The sequence below is a fragment of the Lissotriton helveticus genome, chromosome 2_1 (assembly GCF_964261635.1).
Source record: "Lissotriton helveticus chromosome 2_1, aLisHel1.1, whole genome shotgun sequence".
In the NCBI taxonomy this organism is placed as follows: Eukaryota; Metazoa; Chordata; class Amphibia; order Caudata; family Salamandridae; genus Lissotriton; species Lissotriton helveticus.
Genome location: NC_136059.1, coordinates 1,517,617,582 through 1,517,637,480, shown reverse-complemented (window position 1 = coordinate 1,517,637,480; position 19,899 = coordinate 1,517,617,582). Strand labels below are relative to the sequence as shown.

Genomic DNA, 19,899 nt, shown 5'->3' with positions numbered 1-19,899 from the left:
TTCTGTGAGCCACACCTAGAAATAGAGTGACCTACATGGGCTTCCGCCAGATGCAGGCAATCCAAGTAGGCAACCTGAGCACTGCAGCAGGAAACAGAAGCTAAAGCTTCAAATAGAAGGGAAGCTAATCCCCTCAGCACCAGGTGGAGGACACATCCCCAGCTGTCAGCAAGGAAAAAAGGACACTTAGATTAAGCTGGGTGAGCCGTGCAGCAGAAAGGCATGGCCAATATTGTTTAAGTTCAAGAGCGGCATGCTACGCTGCTGAAAAAAACATAAGATTATGCATGGCTAAAAAAAAAAAATTATAATAAAGCGCAACAGTCTGCACTGCATTTAAAAAAAGCGCAGAGTGCCTCGCTGATTTAAAAAAAAAAAAGTATATTGTGTGCAGTTCTAACATCAATTTCCGCAAGCCGCACATAAGAAAACAGACGCAGTCGCCATTTTTGCAGCCGAAGTCCAAAAACCTAACATAAATCGAGACGAGCATCGTGCTGGATTAAAAAAAAAGTGGTGACTCTCACACATAAGAAAACAAAGGTGTGAACACCATTATTGCAGCTGAAGCCCAAAAACATAAGATAAAGCGCAGAGCGCATCATGCTGGATTAAAAAAAGAAGTTGCTGGAGAGTGTGTTCTGCCTGCAACGGCAGGCAGGAGAAATTCATTTAAGAAATCAGTGCTCATAGACAGTAACAACACATGTAATGGGGCAGTCCTCATAGGAGGTTACAACAGGAGAAAAGGAGGGACTACTAAACCTAATAATGAATTAAAAGCTACCGTTTACAAAGGACAGTAACAGGAGTCAATTGAAAAGGTGGTCGGGAAATGGACGGAGCTTAAAGTTCATACCTGAATACAGCATGTCTCGAAGAGACAGAGCAAGTGCTGCCAAGGTGAGACCGAAAAATATATGAATACATTTTGCTAAAGCTGAGCAGGGCCTCAATAGAACTGGGCATGGACCATAATGTCCTTTCTGGTCCCCTCTAGTGACAGATTACAACATCCTGGGGAGTGCTCTTAAACACACTTAAATTTCCCATCCATGAAATTTTGTATTTTGTTCATCATTAACCCTGAACACTGGATGGCCATTAATCACAGCTCTCAATATTTAAAATTGTTGAGTAGAGAACCATAAAAAAAACAGAAATTACTGCAAAGAAGGGTGTCTTCAAACAGGGAAAATTGGCAAGTCTGCCCATTATACCTATGAACAGAACGTACATTTTTATTGTTTCTAAATATTTGATGGTAAAGCATCCATCATTCAAGATAAATTAGAGTTACCATAGTGTACAATAGTATTTTATTAGGGACTGTTGCATTTTAAAATGTATGTTATTTAGTTAAGTATAACTTAACAAAATTACAAATTGGTGCAAGTACTTTAGAAGGAAAAAAAAATGTTAAGCTCGGGCCTAGACAAGTATACCCAAGTGTTCTGCTGACTCAGCTTCCTGGCTTAACATCCTTTTACTACCAAATATACCAAAACTAAATCGCCATCCTTATAAAATATGGAGAATATGATTTTACCAAGAGAAATTAATGCCTGGTGAATTTCCTTCATTACATTCCTGTAAAGTTCCTTCTGCCATTCGTGTAAAAGCTTCCACTCCTCTTCAGAGAAACAGGCAGCGACATCCTGAAATGTAACGGGTGCCTGAAAAAACAAAAAACTGTAAGATATTCTCAACAACCATACTAGCCAAAACATAATATGTGTAAGCTGGACAATTAAAATAGTACAATGCTTCTATCTGCTTGGGCAGTCAAGCAGAGAAGGAGGCTTTAACATTTGTGTTTTGTGAATTCTCCCCTACCCAAACACAGGTAATGTAGTCCATATGTTAAGAAGATTCACATATTTTTGTGCACAACGCAAAACACCATTTTATCTCAGTAGTTGAGCTATCAATTCACGGTCAACAACCACTGGCAATAAACAGTAAAAATAATGCAAGACAAACTGGTTGAGTGTCATAATACAGAATTTAAAAATATCAATCTGCGTCATTATCAACTCTACAGTACTGACTACTACTATATCATCAAGGTAAATAGATACAGCCTTACTCTCACCTGTGATTTCATCCTCGAACCCACTCTTGATTATTAGTTATGCGCTCTGCCCCTTCAATGAAATAAACCATCTCTCCGCATTGGTTCCACCACCCATGCATCACTCTGTCCCATGCCTTGATTCTGGCACCTCTGCCTACTGAACTGTGTGTTACTCTCAGGTTCTCTCTCACTTTGCCTTCTGCACAACCTTTTAGACTCTATCTGGCCTTTGAATCCTCTTCCTACCAAGCCACGTGTTGCAATCTAATATTGCTTTGAACTTCCTTCGACTTGTTGGCAGCTCCTCTGGACCAGTTTTCTTTCGCCCCATCTTCCTCTCTCACCATTCATCCCCCATCCAGAGTTGATTTGTTCCACACAGTTCTTTTGTTGTCCGCTTATTTTAGCTAGATCATCTTTTCCTCTGTTTCCCTGTTTTGACACCCATCTACTATCCTTGCATGTTACATTACTTTAATTTACTTAAATCTGCTAGTTCACACACTTTTTATTATTCGATGTAAGACAATATTGTCACTGTTTGTGTTACATTGAAAATCTCCCTCATACCTCATAGTATAAGAGCACTACTTGAAGTGTTAAATAATTAAAAAAATACTTATTTTGAAGTAGGTTTACCGTTCCAACTCCAAATCTACAAACCATCACAATAAAGTTTACATCAATATTGGGTTGTTTATAATGTTTCAGATTGATATTAAACATCAATTATTTGACGTCCTAATATTACATTTAGAACATAGATATTGCCTAGAGCCATCTGGCAGTGAATAAAACATGGGCCACCATTTCTCGTCTCTTTAGAGCTGTTACAACATGAGTGATATTCTACAGCGAATCAGCGGTATCTATCAGTGGAATCTGGCACTGCAGACCATAGACTATTAAGTCAAGAACTTCATGAAGCCGATACTGAAGGAGCAGTGGGCAAGTGGTTTACCACCGGTATCTCTGATAGAAACCAAAAGATAGCTCTGAGCCTTTCCTGTTGACTTTGAAACTGATTAACGGCACTATACCAAAATGTTCGCCATTATCGCCATTCCTACTTAATGTACAGGACATATCCATAACTAATGTTATTAGATTTCATGAGCTCAGATTATGCACCTAAGCTTGATGACACTTAAATATGGTTGTTGGACTTGGCCCTTTTCCCTAAAAATCTTTGTTTTTCGCTCCCCTAATTCAGGGGGTCCTCCCACAGTAATGAAGTTGTATAGGCCCGGTGAGGTTGAGCTGCCCTGTGTAATATTGAAATCTATGCTAGGTGCAGGTGCTCTCTACCCCCAACATGGCTGCCACTGACCCCTGCTACTGCGGCGTGGTCTTTTCAGGCGCATTCTAGTTGCCAGGAGCTGGCTGGAACCCCTAAACATTGAAGCCATTCCAGCCTGCCTTACCTGCCCACAGTTAGAGTAGGAAAGCTCCTGGCACCTTCTAGAATAGGGGCAGAGCCTATTTTTGCCGCCTTAGAGGGTGGTCACCTGACCTGAGCCTATATGAAGAAAGGGAGGGAAACTTTCCAGTCAGTTGGGGCATCACTGACCTGGGGGACCCACGCAGGAGACTTAGGCGGTAGGGCCTGGTCAGGGGCCTATGCCACTGGGAGTGACATGGCTTAGGTTCTGCCTTTTAAGTAGAGGGAGGAACCCTGAACTAGCCCACTGATCTGGCCCGGCGGGATGGGAACCCAGGGACCACCTGAAGTGACCTGCTGAGGAATCCTGTCAGCAGCCCTCAACTCAACCCCCCCTTCAAGAAACCAAGAAACTGCTATCTACCAAGGTCGCAGTAACCATCAAGCACCAAGAAGAAGACCCCTTTCTTATGCAACCAGGACTACTGGGGATCAACCAGGTACTGGGCTGTGCCATCTCTGCGCCCCCTTGCTTTAACCTGTGTCCCCAGCGCTGTCCTGCCTCATCCCCCTGACTAAACTGCCTGTACTGCTAAGCGCTCCTCCTTCATAGCGCTAGCCCCCAGAACTGCCTGATCTACCACAGCTGACCGAACTGCCCAGCGCTGTCGACCCCAGAACGGCTGTGCCAGAAGAGCGATGTGTTTTCCCCTCAAGCGCTGGACTGTCAGGGGTGCTGTGGCCTTCCTAGCGCTATAATTGCCAAGCACCAACTGGCCTTCAGGCGCTGTGTGCCCCTCCAGAAGCGCTGAGATTCGGAAGATTATTGCTGCCTGTGGAGGCGCTGAGCCCGTAACTGGCGTGACACCTGAGGCGCTGTGTTTTGGCCTCTGCCCCCATCGTGTGGAGCCCCCCCCTCGGGGCCCAAGAAGCGCTGCGGCAGGGCCAGACTCACCGCGCGGCCCGGAGCTGTTCGCGCCTGCTGAGGCGCCTGAGGAATACGATCCCTGTGGCCGCGGCCCCAGCGGAGCACGTAGAAATCCCCGTGACGCGCTGTGCCTGCGAGCGATGCCGTCCGCCACCGTGCTTTGCCCGGCACTCCCTCATCGGAGCCAGCGTCGACATCGTTGCCCCCTCGGTGCCAGGAGAGGGCCGCCACACTGAGTCCACTAGGCCGCACTAGGCCTTGAAACCGGGATCTCTCGTCACGTGACGGGGGCGCGTCCCGGACTCCGCCCCCGCCACGCACCAATTGGGTAGCACGGCCGAGCCCCCGGAAATCGAGCCGTGGATTGGCTCGGGGGCCCGGCACCCAACCAGAACAGGCCCGGGACCGGTCCCTCCGAAGCGTGAGACATTCCAGGGGGCTCGGAGAGGAGTGAGAACCCACCCCTCTCCGGACAACGCCGCGCAGCAATTGGCTGCTGCTGAAGCGCCCTCAGGAGCTGCTCTATCATTGGCCGCTGAGGCCAAGTCCCTCCTGCGCCGCATCCTGATTGGTTCCCGGGCCGTGGAGGCTGCGGAAGGCCCGGGAACAGCCTTTCGTCATCAGGGAAGGCCCGAGAGAGTGCAAGGGTCCCCCCCACCAGCCGGCGCAAGCCCCGGAGGGGCCGAAAGAGATCCCCAGGACGCGTGAGGCCTCCGGGAGGACCGGAGTCCTCCCTTCCCACCAGAAACCACCGCAAGGGCCCTCGGAGGGCCAAAGATTAAAGGTAACCCCCGGGAGAGGAGGGAGGCCTAGAGAGCGCCCCTCCCCTTGGGGGGAACTGTTGCTGGGCCTCGTTGGCCTTAATTAACGGCTGAAAAGTCAGAAAAACCCCCAGGGAGGAGGGCGGAAGGCCCCGGGAGGCCCTGAGTTCTCCCCTTCCTGGGGGAAACTGGTGACTGGGCCCCGTCGGCCCCCATTAGCCCCATACAAGGCTTAGAACTGGGCAGAACCCCCGGGGGGCCCTGTAGCGGGGCTAGTAGAATGCACCCCTGGCTAGGGGTCTGTTACTGTTTTTAAAGGTTGCCTGATTTCTAACCTGTTTTACTCCTAATACAGGGAAAGAGTTACTCTAGTTAAATGCCAGCTAGTGTAGGCCCTGACACCTGGGTTATTTGGGGATTGATGAAGTACTTTTGCTGGTGCATTGTTTATTCCTGTGAAATGGAAATGTTTTCTCCTGTTTACTGTGTCTGCATAATGGCCTGGTTAGCCCTGATCAATGAAGGGCTCATTCCTACTGGTAGTGATTGCTGAAATGTCATTCCGGCTTAATGAAATGTTTATGCCTGCTTAGTGTAGGTACTGAAATGCTGATTCTGACCTACTGACCTGGGGATTGAAATGCCTACAGTTCTATAATGAAGAGGTTGCTTACATAATGAGATGCTTGTTCTCTTATAAGGAGATGTTGCCTGATCTATAAAGAGTTTTGCTTGCCTAATGTTATGATCACCCTTGCTGGGTGCCTGGTTAAGGAGGAATGCCCTCCGTGAGCAATGAAATGATTATCCATGAGTAAGGAAAGGTTTACTTCTGTCTTATGAAATGCTATACCTTCAATGTAATGGTCACTACCGTTTAGTGCCATCTTTCCTAAAAGCCTACATTTACCTACTGACATGGTTACTGCTGTGTCAAGAAACGTTATTTCTTCCCTGACAGGGTTATTGCGTCATGCTGTGTGATTAAGGAATCACACCCTTTACTCCTGCAGTGAAATGATTATTGAAATGTGCTGCATTGATGATGAATGTTTTTCGTTTGCCCTCAGGAAATGTTCCTGATTAATAGTGGTAATGCACTGCTTATTCAGGCAGCAGGTAATGTGAGGGTTTTACCCTAAGGACATGTTTTTATTCTCACCTGATGAAAGGTATATCCTTACCAGATAAAAAGTTTTCATTCCTATCTAATGAAATGTTCTTCCCCTGTCTGAGGACAGGTTTATGCCTGAGTTCATATGAAAGGCTTATTGCTGGGAAATGAACTGGTTCTTCCTGTCTTATGACCAGTTTATTCCTGCGAAGGAGTTTAATGAAATGTTCACCCTTGCTTGGTGAGAAGTTAATTGATTTGCCTACTGAACAGGTTACTTACCTGATGAAATGTGTACTCTTGCTACATGGCATGCTCCTCCTTGCCTGATAAACTGGTTGTCCATTCTTAATGAGAGGCTCACCTTCGCGGGGTGCCTTGGTAGTTGATGCTTCATGAAATGTTTTACCCTGGTTCATTGTGAAGTAATGAGATGCTAATCCTTTAATGAAATGTTTATTGCGATGTGTTAAATTGGATATTGAACTGCTCCCTTTACTCCCCTCTGATGAAATGCTTTGATGAGTAATTGATACTGTGATTTTTGATTACCCTGAACCTTGATCTTACATAAAAGCATATTGTTTTAAATCAAACTCACTGGTGTGGTCTCAGTCATTGCGTGCGTTTTATTGTCTCAGTGGATGCGTGTGCTGTGTAGTCACTTAACACCTAGGCTTTCGGGTGCCTACCTGCTCGTGCCAGGCTACCCCCGGGGAACTGGTGACCCCAGTTCTTACAATGGTTAGACTCCGTGGTCAGCGGGACATGGACTAATCATTTCTGTGCCCTCTGTCAGAGGTCAGAGAAAGGATAAAATACCACTAGATAAAATGAAACACCGACAAAACAGAAGATGTCATCATTAGCAAATGTTCCACACCTTGGCACTCTTTTCTAAGGTCTTAAGATTTTGGTCCTTATCCCACACCAGCAAGCTCTGTAAAACTTTGAAGTCCATATTGATACCACTGTAAAGAAGAAACCCAAGTATCAGCTGGGGTCTCCAAATGTACCTTCATGACTCAAAACTGTTGCTGTGTTGCAATATCTGTACTGATTGGATTTAAATTAGATTATGTTAATGTTAACTGGGATTTCTAAAGCACGTATTCACAGACAGGTCTCCAACCGCTATGAGAGAAAGCCCAACCTCGGCACATCTGCAGGCGTGTGCACCGAAATTTGGCCTAGGTTTTGCCCCGACTTCAATAAAAAGGAGTGTTTTGAGTTTCTTCCTGAATGGAAGGAGGACGGATTCCTTATGAAGGCTTGCAGGAAGCTTATTCCAGAGTTGAGGGATCATTGTGGAAAAGGCTCTGCCCCCTTTGGAGGAAGTATTAAAGCGGGGGCAAGCCAGATCCAGCATCCGAAGATCAGAGGGACCGCCCTGGCACATAGTTTACAAGGCGGTCCTTAATGTATGCTGGGGTCTGACCATGGACGGCTTTGTGGGCTATGCACAGACCCTTGAACCTGGTTCTCTGTTTGACCGGAAGCGAGTGCAGCTGCTGCAGTAGCCCGCCTTGGGTGCCTGAAAATCAATCTGGCAGCATCATTCATGATTACCTGGAGTTTCGTTAGCAGCTTCTCTGGGAGGTCAATAAACAGAGAGTTTCCATAGTCTAATCGTGACATGATCATTGCTGACACAGCCATTCAGAGTGCCGTAAATGAGAGAAGGCGGCAGAGTCTCCGGAGCTGTCTTAGCAGGCCCATACATGTCCCCACCACTGTAGATACCTGATAAGACATGGAAAGCTTGGCATCTATTTTTATGCCTAGGCTTTGAACGACTGGGGCTGGCTTGGGAGTAGTGCTAAGCTCTCGTGGCCAGAAGAGGTCACTCCAAGGGTTGATATCCGTGGTAATGGCCAGTACCCCGGTTTTATTGGGGTTGATTTTGAGAGAATTGGCTGTCATACAGTTAACTGTGTACTTCAGAATATTCTGCGTCCGTGCGTGGGCCGTGGGAGAGTTGTTAATCTGTATGATGATATGGGTATCATCCGCATAATTGAAGACTTGGCACTCCATGTGGGTCAATGCGGCCACCCAAGTTTGAAAATAGGCATTAAAAAGAAGGGGCGACAACGCCGAACCCTGAGGGACACCGCATGCTGGCTCGCCAGTATCCTGGTCAGCAATTTGGATCCTTTGGGATCGGCCTGACAGGAAGGATGAAAGCCACTGAAATGCCAGCCCCTAGATGCCCAACTCTGAGACCTGTGACAAAAGTTGGTCATGACATGGAATGCCACGGACAGGTGTAGCAGGACCAGGGCGCCTGGCTTCTTTTTGTCGGCCATGAGCCTAAGTTTGTCCATCACAAGTAGCATTACCAGTTCTGTACTGTGGTAAGCCCTGAAACCTGCCGGTCCTCGGAAGCTTGTTTCCGGTCCAGGGAAGGCATGGCTTGGCAGTTCGGGCTGTACTGTTCCCATGAGGCACATGGTCAGACTGATTTGCATATAGCCATGTCTGAACTGGGGTGGCAGAGTGGGCTAAAGAACGGTGATGGATCAAACCCAGATCTTTTGACTGGGTGTGAGTGTTTGATTGTTTCTGATGCTCCATCCATCACCACCCCCTTTTGTACCGGTTTCATTTGGAGTAGCTGATTTTCCTCTATGTGGTGTAATAAGGTTTTCAGCACATGCTGTTCAGGCACCTTTGCCAGAAAAGGAAACTGGGAAATTGGCCTAAAGTTTTTAAGGTTAGTTGTATCCGCCCCTGGTTTTTTCAGCAAGGGTATGACTCTAGCTTCCTTAAAGTTGGTCGGCACATGGCTGATTTCAAGTGACCAATTTAGCAAGTTGAGGACCTCGTTCTCTACCTCAGGGAGTGCCATTCAAAACACCCTAGAGGGACAAGGGTCCGCTGGTAACCCCGATTTGACACGGCCCATTAGGAGGCTCAGGGTTGAGCTTTGGGAAGACGGTGAGGTTCTTGCCATAGGCGAGCAGTGTGGGGTCCACCATTGGAGGGCTATGGACGACGGGTGTGTGGTGAATGACCAACAAGAGGTCATTGACTTTGATTACTGCAATGCTGCATATTTAGGCATCCAAACACCAGTACTTCTGAGACTTCAAGCTGCCCGTTTAGTCTCTCTGGCACTCTAGCATTCTCATGCTACTCCTCTTTTGAGATCTCTCCACTGACATCCTACGCAAGCCTGCATTACTTTGGAACTTTGAAAGTGCTTGTGATAGGCCATAGATCATACTGTGCCTAATTTTATTAATCAAAGTTCAAGATCTTACAATCCTAGAAATTTCAGCTCTGCTCCTTGTAAATCAAAAACTATTCCAGGACTTAGGAAAGCGAGTAAAACCACAATTGCTCTTCAGGCATGCTTAAAATCCCTGCCTTTCAGTTGATTGCTTGGCCAATCCGATCTGTTTTCTTCATCTCTCAATGATTTCATAAGCACCAAAAGACTTGTAAATCATATACAACATAGCTATTCACAGGGCAATCATTCTTAGCATTAGGCATCCCTCATCAGGCAACCATCCTGGGAAAAAGGTAGCTATTGGTGGCAGCAATTATTGCCAAGCCACATCCCTCCAGTTCCTGCTGCCTCTCTGTAAAGATGAGGCGGAAGCAGGAGATTGTAGTTTGGGATTTATTCAGGAGAAGAGAGCCGTCCAGCTTGAGGGGAAGATACAGCGGCTGCAACTGCCAAACAGGGAACACTGGGGAGGAATCTTCAGTACATGGTAACCCGATGGATGACATCACAGAATAGTGTAATGAAATGATAACAATACAGATCACCACACACCTCCCCTCTTTTTAAAGAGGAAAAAAAAAACAGTCCTGAAAACACAGTAAATATTACAATGAAAAGCAAATCAGATAAAATCACGAAATTTGTTAGGCCTAACAGTTGCTCTTGAGCTTCTCCTTAAACCATTACCAACATTTACATTTGAACTTTTCTTTAAGCCATTACTAACATTGACATTGGGTGAAGGAGCAGTTGCACGGGAAGGGTCTTTAGCAACACGAGAAGTGCTCCACCAATTGCCATTTGACAATTTGACAGCATTCTTGCGAACTTCCACAACTTGTTGAGAATCAAGAAATTTTGAAAAACCTTTCTTAACCGTGACAGGATTTTTAATTCTGACCCAATCGCCAGCATGAATACTGTGAAAAGACTTATTTCCTAATTTCACATTGCAAGGCAGTGAACTGGAAGATTTTTTATTGGCACATTCCCACACCTCTTCCAAGTCACAGCCCCGGTGGAGGCTTTTGACCATCCAAAAGGGGAAAGCCTGGGAGCAAGCTTTCCTTCCTCTCATCAGTTCGAAAGGAGAGAAGCTCGTGGCAACATGGGGGGAAATCCGATAAGACCATATAAGATCTTTTACAGCTTGAAAGATACAGTTATTTGACCTGAAAGCAGCTTGCACACATTCAACAATAACTCTATTAAACCTCTCGGTTTTGCCATTGCTCTGGGGATGGTACAACAGAGTTCTGGTATGTTTAATACAGCATTTATTAAAAAAAACACCCATTTCCTTAGAGATAAATTGTACCCCGTTATCAGTGAGAATTTCTTCCGGACAACCCTCCCTCAGGAAGATTTTGCTTAAACAATCAATGACACTCTTAGAGTTGGGAACATTGATAGGTTCAACTTCGACCCACCTAGAAAGATGATCAACAAGGACCAGGAAGTATTTGGAAGTGTTGGGAAGAACATGAAATGGACCTAGAAAGTCCAGACCAATTTTTTGCCAAGCTCTAACAGGTGGGGGAACAATGGAATCACAAACACCTTCTAATATAAGAACTTTGTCACTGGTGTTGCAACGTGTACAAAGTTTGATGGCTTCCACAATTTGATTGTCCATTTTTGGCCACCAAAAATTCGATCTGACATTTCTCTTGGTAATGGTGGCCCCTAGATGTCCAGAATGGGCATCAGCAATAATTTTCTCTCGGTAAACAGAAGGGGGAATGAATTTATCACCCCTAACAATTTTGCCATTTTCCAAAGAAAGTTCTGAGTTAATTTTCCAATAGATTTGAAGTTCGGGAGAAAGAGATTTTTCTTTGGGCCAACCTTTTTGTATGAAAGAAGTTACGTCCTTGAGAACAGCATCATTTTCAACTGCTTTGATCCAATCACTTTCGGCGAAAGAAATAGAATTTTGGGAAATGTTGGCCACAAAACATTCCTCAATTTCAGTTTCCCAATAATTTTCATCAGGTTCTTGTATGGGTAACCTGGACAAACAGTCTGCCCGTTTGTTTTTACCACCAGGAATGTAGATAGTTTTGAAGTTGAATTCCAATAATTTAGTGGAAAGTCTAGCCAACCGTGCAGTTGTGCGATTGATATTTCTGCCTGACAAAATGTCGACAAGAGGTCGATGGTCGGTTTGAAGAATGAATGGTCTACCCCATAAGTAAGATTTGAATTTCTCAACACTCCAAACGCAAGCTAGCAGTTCTTTCTCTATGACTGAATATTTCCTTTCAACAGGACGGAGAGTCCTGGAGGCAAATCCCACGGTAAATTCCTTATCGTAAGCCAGTTGTGAGAGGGCAGCTCCTAAGCCATATTCGCAAGCATCGACAGTGACTACAGTTTCTCTATTACCATTAAAAGGCTGAAGAGCAGGAGCATTAGTGATGTGCTCTTTAATTAGCTGAAAGCCCTTTTCACACTCATCAGACCAGCTGAAGGTGGCACCCTTTTTTAGTAAAAGTCTAAAACATTCAGTGGTCTTGGCATAGTTTCTCATGAATTTTGAGTAAAACTCACAGAGGCCAAGAAAGGACAAAAGTTGTTCTTTGTTAGAAGGGGCAGGAGCTTCAATGATGCTTTTGACCAGACCTGATCTGGGTTTGATGCCACTCTCAGAAATGGTATGACCAAGATATTCTACCTCTCTGGTTTTGAAAATACACTTACTCTTCTGTAGAGTTACACCTCTTTGTTCTAGGATGTTAAAAACTTGGTCAATGACTTTGTCATGCTCGCTCTCAGTTTGGGTAAATATAAGAATATCATCTTGGAAAACGACTACGTTAGAGAGTTCTTCAAACATTTCGGACATGATACGCTGGAAAACAGCGGCGGCAGAAGCCAACCCAAAAGGAAGGCGACGAAATTGGAATACACCATCTGGTGTTACAAAAGCGGTGAGGTGTCGTGAGAGAGGATGCAATTCAATCTGGTGGTAAGCCGCCTTTAAATCAAGTTTGGAAAACCAAGTAGATGATCCTACCTTTGCTATCAAATCCTCAATACGAGGAAGGGCAAAGCCATCGACCCAGATGGCTTCATTAAGACTGCGTAAATCCACACACATCCTAAGGTCACCGGACCTTTTCCTAGCAAGTACAATGGGGGAAAGCCATAATGTTGATTCTACTTTTTCAATAATTTCTTGTTCGCATAGTGATTTTAGGTGTTTAGACAAATCATCTCTAATACTGATTGGGACATTTCTGAGTTTGTGTTTGACCGGGGTAATGCAATCTTTGACTTTGATAAAATGTTGGAAATTGGTGATCTTACCAAGGCGATCTTCAAAGACTTTTTCATATTTGCGCTCCCACAATTTGCCATTCAAAATGTTGCATACAGGGACAGAAAATGAAGACGTAGAACAATGAAGATTGCACCCTTCAATAAATACAGGGTTAGGTAAACCAGGTTTAATAGTAATACCAAATTCTGCCTGATGTATGAGACCTAGGACATTGATGCCACGCTTGGCAACATAAACCTTCCCTTTAATAGATTTGCCAAAGATGGAAATTTCAGCCCAGAAATAACCTAAAAGATTAATTTTGCTTCCTTCAAAAGCCACAGTGAGAACATCAGGGGGAAGTAAATACTTATCTTGCCAGAAATGAGAATATTTGTCATGGGAAACAATAGTGATGCGAGCACCGGTGTCTACAAGTAGTTGGACATGATGTTTTTCAATGATAGTGTCAACTTCAGGATCAGGAACATGAAAGGTGCGACTGACATTGTCATTGTCTTTCACAACAACTACATACTCCTGAGTAGTTACATCATATTCTGAATATTTAGTTGAATGCTCAAGAGAATTTAAATCAGGGGAGGAATCATTTTCATTCATGACACATCGCACACTACCTCTTCTACCTCTCATACAGACCCTTGAGAAATGACCATTTTTGCCACATTGAGTGCATTGTTGGTTGGCGGCAGGACAATTTTTGAAGTTGGAAACATGGTAAGAAGAACCACATCTAAAACAAAAAGTACTTTGGCTGAATTGTCTATTGGGCATAAAGGGTCTTCTAGTACTAGTATTTCCCATTCTTCTAAAATAATAACGTGAGTTATGAGGAATAAAATTAGAAGTCTTAGTAGGAGCAGGCGTTTTAGTGGAAACTGCACTAGAAATAGAAGTATTGGAGAGGGAAACTTCTAATTGTTTAGAATCCTCCAAGGATGTCTCAATACTTTTGGCTATGTCAATAGCCTTATCCAGAGAAGGGTCTTTGCAGGATAATAGTTTCCCTTGTATTTGTTTACTGGAACAGCGAGCAACAAGTTGATCTCTAATAAGTTGAGAGGTGAAGTTGTCAAATTCGCATTTAGAAGCAAGTATTTTTAAGGCAGTAACAAAAGTGTCAATGCTCTCTTCGGGTTTTTGAGCTCTGGTGAAAATTTGTAACGATGTACGACCATGTTTTTAGTTTTAACAAAGTACTTGTCCAATTTGGCTATAGCTATGTCGAATTCATCTGGAGTTTCACCAGGTGTTGGAACATAAGGAGGTAGGTGGTCAAAAACGTTTTGGCCCTCCACACCAAGATGATAGTACATTAGATTCTTTTTTCTTTCTGCACGATATCTGAGGCCATCAATTGCACCTAAGTAGGCCATGAAAGATCTCAACCAAAGCTTCCATTCGAGAGGAGGATCTCCAGGAGTCTGAGGAAATGGAGCTGGAGGAGAGACGCTTTGCATTGTGATATTTTCCATTTTTCCCTTTGGATTGGAAAGTTTTGATTCAATGAAACAAAATATTGTATTTATAGAATAAGAGTAACTATTGTAAATAGGACTTCAAAATAAAACTTGCAATTAACAATGAACATGTGTAAAAATCTTTTGATATGAGCAAATGTTGTGCACATCAGCGTGCAAATGCTGTGCACGTCAGCGTGTAAATGTTGATAAAGTAAGTATAGGCTGTGCGCATCAGCGCGAAAATGTAGTTTTTTTTTTGTTTTTTTTTATGTGTATGTAAAAGCTGAGCACATCAGCGTGAGATGAAAGAAATAGTTTGCTGTGTGCTTGAGCTGTGCACATCAGCGTAATGAATAAATAAAGTGAAGCATCAAAGGCTGTGTGCATCAGCGAAGGCAAAAGCTTAATGATTGGTTAGCTGTGCACGGCAGAGACAACGAAGACTTGAGTGCAGCAATTGAAGCTTTTGTGACGTATAGAAGCTGAAAAGCACGGTAAAGACAATGAAAACTCGAGTACAGCAATTGAAGCCTTTGTGACGTGTAGACGCTGAAAAGCAGGAGGAAGGCGGTGACAGAGAGAACATCTTGACGTATAGGTTGTTATGGTGACCAGTATGCGTGATGCGTGATGGCGCTTGGTTGTGGTAAGTTGAAAATTCTACCACGTCATCATACTGAAGCGCAGCTCGAAGGGGGAAGAACAAGCGGTGGAGGCACACGCAGCGCTGGAAAGGAGTAAAGGTAGGAAAGTCTTAAAAAAAAACGGCGGAAAAGTCTTGTGAAAGTCAGTCGGTAGAAGCGATGTGGACTGGCACAGGGGAGGAAGCTGATTACACACAGCAGAGTAACGTGCAGCTTGGTAACGCGTAGAGGAACTTAATTGGTAGAAATTGTAGCAGGGCCAGTTAAAAAGAAAAGGGTCCTGTGGCTGCGACGGCTCTCAACGAGTACAGCGGGTAAAATAGTTCGTAAATGTACTCACATGAATGTTGATCGTAAAGAAGATCGTAAAGAAAGAAAATGTCCTGAAATTGAAAACGCTTTGCATGAAGAAGTTGTTTTGAAAGTTGAAACGACAGCTGAAGAACAGCTGACCATCCTCCGTCGCCAATGTAAAGATGAGGCTGAAGCAGGAGATTGTAGTTTGGGATTTATTCAGGAGAAGAGAGCCGTCCAGCTTGAGGGGAAGATACAGCGGCTGCAACTGCCAAACAGGGAACACTGGGGAGGAATCTTCAGTACATGGAAACCCGATGGATGACATCACAGAATAGTGTAATGAAATGATAACAATACAGATCACCACACTCTCCTCATCCTAAACTTAAAATCCATGTATTGATTGCTCTCTTTGTGTTATCCAGGTAGCCTATAGTGATCTCCACAATGGATAGAGTACAAGCTGCACAGTGTTAAAGAACAAGTTACTTACCTTCGGTAACGCTTTTTCTGGTAGATACAGTATCTGCCTGTGGATTCCTCACCTTGTGAATAGCCCCTTGCGTCAGCAACATTCGGAAATTCTTTTCGTAGCTTCGCACCGACGTGGACGACGTCACAGAGGCATGGCATCGTGCGCGACTCCGATGACGTCACCGACACTATAATAGGCCCATGCCGGCGTGATGACGTCAGTTCCACCCTTTTTTCCGTGCCTTCGAGGCACACGGACGGACCGACAACAGTAGATATATACACAGTATACAATAGCCAAGATAACACACACAGTGCAAAGACAATGCAGTAATTCAAGTAGAATAACATATATACATTAAAACATTGCCATTATCTAAGGTATAAAAGAGTGGACAACGGGGAGGCGGGTGGGCATGTGAGGAATCCACAGGCAGATACTGTATCTACCAGAAAAAGCGTTACCGAAGGTAAGTAACTTGTTCTTCTGATAGATACATCTGCCAGTGGAGTCCTCACCCTGTGAATAGAGTCCCACAGCAGTCCCCACTCCCAGAGGAGGGTGTCCACTCTCCTATACCAGAAAAACCTGGAGGACAGAACGCGCAAAGTGTCCCTCCCTCCTCACTTTGGTATCCAAGCAGTAATGCTTCGCGAAAGTGTGGAGGGAGGCCCAAGTTGCCGCTTTATAAATATCCTCAACAGGAACACCTTCAGACAAAGCAGATGTTGAAGACTTTGCTCTAGTAGAGTGAGCTCTTATAACCTCTGGAGGTTCCTTACCAGCCAGGGCGTAGCAGATCTTGATGCATAGAATTATCCATCTCGAAAGTGTGCGCTTGTGCACAGCTCTTCCTTTCTTGCAACCAGTAAATCCAACAAACAGCTGGTCATCAACACGATAGTCATTAGTCCTATCAAGATAAAAGCTCACCGCCCTCTTAGGGTCCAGACGGTGAAGCTGCTCCTCCTTCTCCTTGGAAGGGTGAGGGGGAGGATAGAAGGTAGGAAGGGTAATGGACTGCCCCAGGTGGAAGGGAGTTACCACCCTAGGCAGAAAAGCAGCCCTGGTCCTAAGAACCATTCGTCCAGCATGAATGGTCAAGAACGGGGGTTTTGAACTAAGAGCTTGAAGCTCACTTACCCTCCTTGCCGAGGTAATTGCAACAAGGAAAACCGTCTTAAAAGACAACCACCTCAAGGGACAACTATGTAACGGTTCGAAAGGGGAACCCATTAGATAAGTAAGCACCAGATTCAAGTCCCATTGAGGCACAATAAAAGGAGTAGGAGGTCATTTATTTGTAAGGCCCTTCAGAAATCTTAAAACAATAGGAGATTTAAATAAGGCGGCTGATCCGGCAGGCAGAGAAAAGCCGACAAAGCCGAAAGATAACCTTTCACTGTAGCCACAGCAAAACCTTGCTGCGCTAAAGAAAGAGCAAATAGAAGTATATCTGACAAACGAGCCCTCAAAGGGTCAATGGACTTCTCCCCACACCAAGTCACAAATTTAGACCATCTGTAAGAATAGATTGACTTAGTGGAGTCACGCCTGGCCGAAAGAATGACATCCACCACATTATGTGGGAGAGAAAAGGAATTCAGGTTGCCCCGTTCAATCTCCAGGCATGAAGGTGTAAGGTCTGGAGGTGAAGGTGTAGAACCTGCCCCTCCATCTGAGAGAGGAGATCTGCCCTGAAAGGGAGACGGAGCGGCGGGCACGAGGAGAGGTGGAGAAGATCTGTATACCACACCCTTCTTGGCCAATCCGGGGCGACCAATATAAATTGGGCCGGTCTTGGCGAATCTTCCTCATAATCCGAGGAATCAAGGGTATGGGAGGAAACGCGTAAAGGAGTTGCGAGTCCCAACTCAACTGAAACGCGTCCCCCAAGGCACCCTGCATCGGAAACTGGAGGCTGCAGAATGACGGGCAGTGAGCATTCTCTCGAGTGGCAAACAGGTCCACCTGAGGAGTCCCCCACGTCCGAAAGACGTGACGAACTACCTCTGGATGAAGCCTCCACTCGTGGTCGGCCGAGAACTGCCGACTGAGACTGTCTGCACGCACGTTCAGAACACCGGCCAGATGATTTGCCATCAGACAAATCTGATGATCCTGAACCCAGGACCAGAGTCGCAGAGACACTGCGACCCTACTCCTCCTTACTTGTTGACATACCACATCGCGGTGGTGTTGTCCGTCAGGACCTGAACCGACCGACCGCGAAGGGAAGGGAGGAAGGCCTTAAGCCCCAAACGTATCGCCCGCAATTCCAGAAGGTTGATGTGAAGCAACCTTTCCTCCGGAGACCAAAGACCCTTGATCTCCAGATCCCCCAGATGAGCACCCCACCCTAGAGTGGACGCATCCATTATCACTGTGGCCACCGCTGGAGGAAGTTGGAAAGGCTTTCCTTGAGACAGGTTGCCTTCCACTCCCCACCAAGTCAGATCCGCTGCAGCTTCTCTGGAAATCCTCACAGAATCCCCGAAATCTCCGTTGTGTTGATACCACTGCTTGCGGAGGCAACACTGGAGTGCCCTCATGTGCCAGCGTACATGGTTGACCAACAGAATGCAGGAAGCCATCAGACCGAGCAGGCGAAGGACCTTCAGGACTGGAGCGACCGCTCCATTGAAAAATAAAGGAATCAACTCCTGTATGTCGCGAATCCTTTGAGGAGGAGGGAATGCACGACACACAGTTGTGTCCAGTACTGCACCTATGAACTGGTTGCGCTGGGAGGGCACCAGGTGTGATTTGGGTACATTTATCGAAAAACCCAACCTGTGTAACAACTGAGTTGTCTCTTGCAGATGATGGAGCACTGTATCTCTGGAGACTCTGCTTTGATCAGCCAGTCGTCCAGATAAGGGAATACCGGAATCCCTGACCTTCTGAGATGTGCCGCCACCACAGCCATTACCTTGGTGAAGACGCGAGGCACAGTAGTAAGATCAAACGGAAGGACCGCAAACTGGTAGTGTTGCGATCCCACTGTAAAACGGAGATTCTTCCTGTGCAACTTCAGGATTGGGATGTGAAAATACGCATCCTGCAAGTCGATCGACACCATCCAGTCCTCTTCCAACAGCACCTGAAGCACCTGTGCAAGGGTGAGCATCTTGAACTTCTCCTGCTTCAGGTAAATGTTCAAGATCATGAGATCCAGGATTGGACGAAGCCTGCCATCCTTCTTGTGGATCAGGAAATACCGGGAGTAGCACCCCTGACCCCTTTCCAGCTCTGGAACCACCTCTATTGCACCCTTTTTTAACAGTACCTGTACCTCCTCCTGAAGGAGCAACAGATAGTCCTCGAAGCAAAAACCCTGGCAAGGAGGGTAATCGGGAGGGAATTCGCGAAAGGGAAGAGCATACCCATTCTCTACGAGATTGAGAACCCAAAGATCTGATGTAACCGATTCCCAATCCCGTAAAAAATAAGTAAGCCGACCCCCTACAGGACCCACATGATCCGGAATGGTGGATCTAGGGCTGCTTTGCTGTTGTAGGTGGGGGGTGGGTATTAGAGGAGGAAGTAGAGGAGGAGGAGGCTTGACGTCCACGTGGACGACCCCTTTGTCTACCCCTGTAGGACTTGTACAAAGGATTTTGTTGCTGTTGCTGCTGTTGGTTCTGCTTATAGGTACGAAAAGTAGACCTTCCAAAACCTTTGTACTTCTTGGTGAAAGAGCCTCTAGTCTGCAGACCCAAAGATCTTGCTGTCGCTCTGCTATCTTTAAACCTTTCCAAGGCAGCATCAGCTTTCTTCCCGAAAAGGCCTGTGCCATCAAAAGGCAAATCCATCAGAGCAGCCTGAACATCAGCTGAAAACCCGGAAGTCTTTAACCAAGCAGCTCTTCTAGTGGCAATCGAAGACCCCATGATCCCAGCCACTGAATCCGCCGTGTCCATACCACTTTGTATGACCTGACGAGCTGCAGCCTGTGTGTCAGACACCACTTCACTAAAGTTCTTTCTATCCTCCTCAGGAAGCTTAGATGTTAACTGCTTCACTGTGTCCATCAAAGCATGAACATATCTGCCTAGCAGACAAGTAGCATTCGTGGATTTAAGGGCCATACTACTTGACGAAAACACCTTTATCGCATTTTGATCTTGCTTTTTAGAGTCTTTATCTCCAGGAACCAGGGGAAAGCACCTGCAGATTTCTTTGAGCAAGCAGCCTGGACCACCAAACTCTCTGGCAGAGGATGAATAGACAAA

The 19,899-nt window shown here is 45.6% G+C and overlaps 1 protein-coding gene across 1 annotated transcript in view; it reads right to left on the bottom strand.

The window, feature by feature from the left end:
- LOC144818741 (uncharacterized) overlaps positions 1–19,899 on the bottom strand; it is a 186,854-nt gene that overhangs the window by 147,276 nt on the left and 19,679 nt on the right. The window contains exon 2 of the mRNA XM_078676445.1: positions 1,550–1,676. Within this exon, the coding sequence (XP_078532571.1) occupies positions 1,550–1,676 (127 nt within the window). The remainder of the gene's footprint in view (positions 1–1,549; positions 1,677–19,899) is intronic.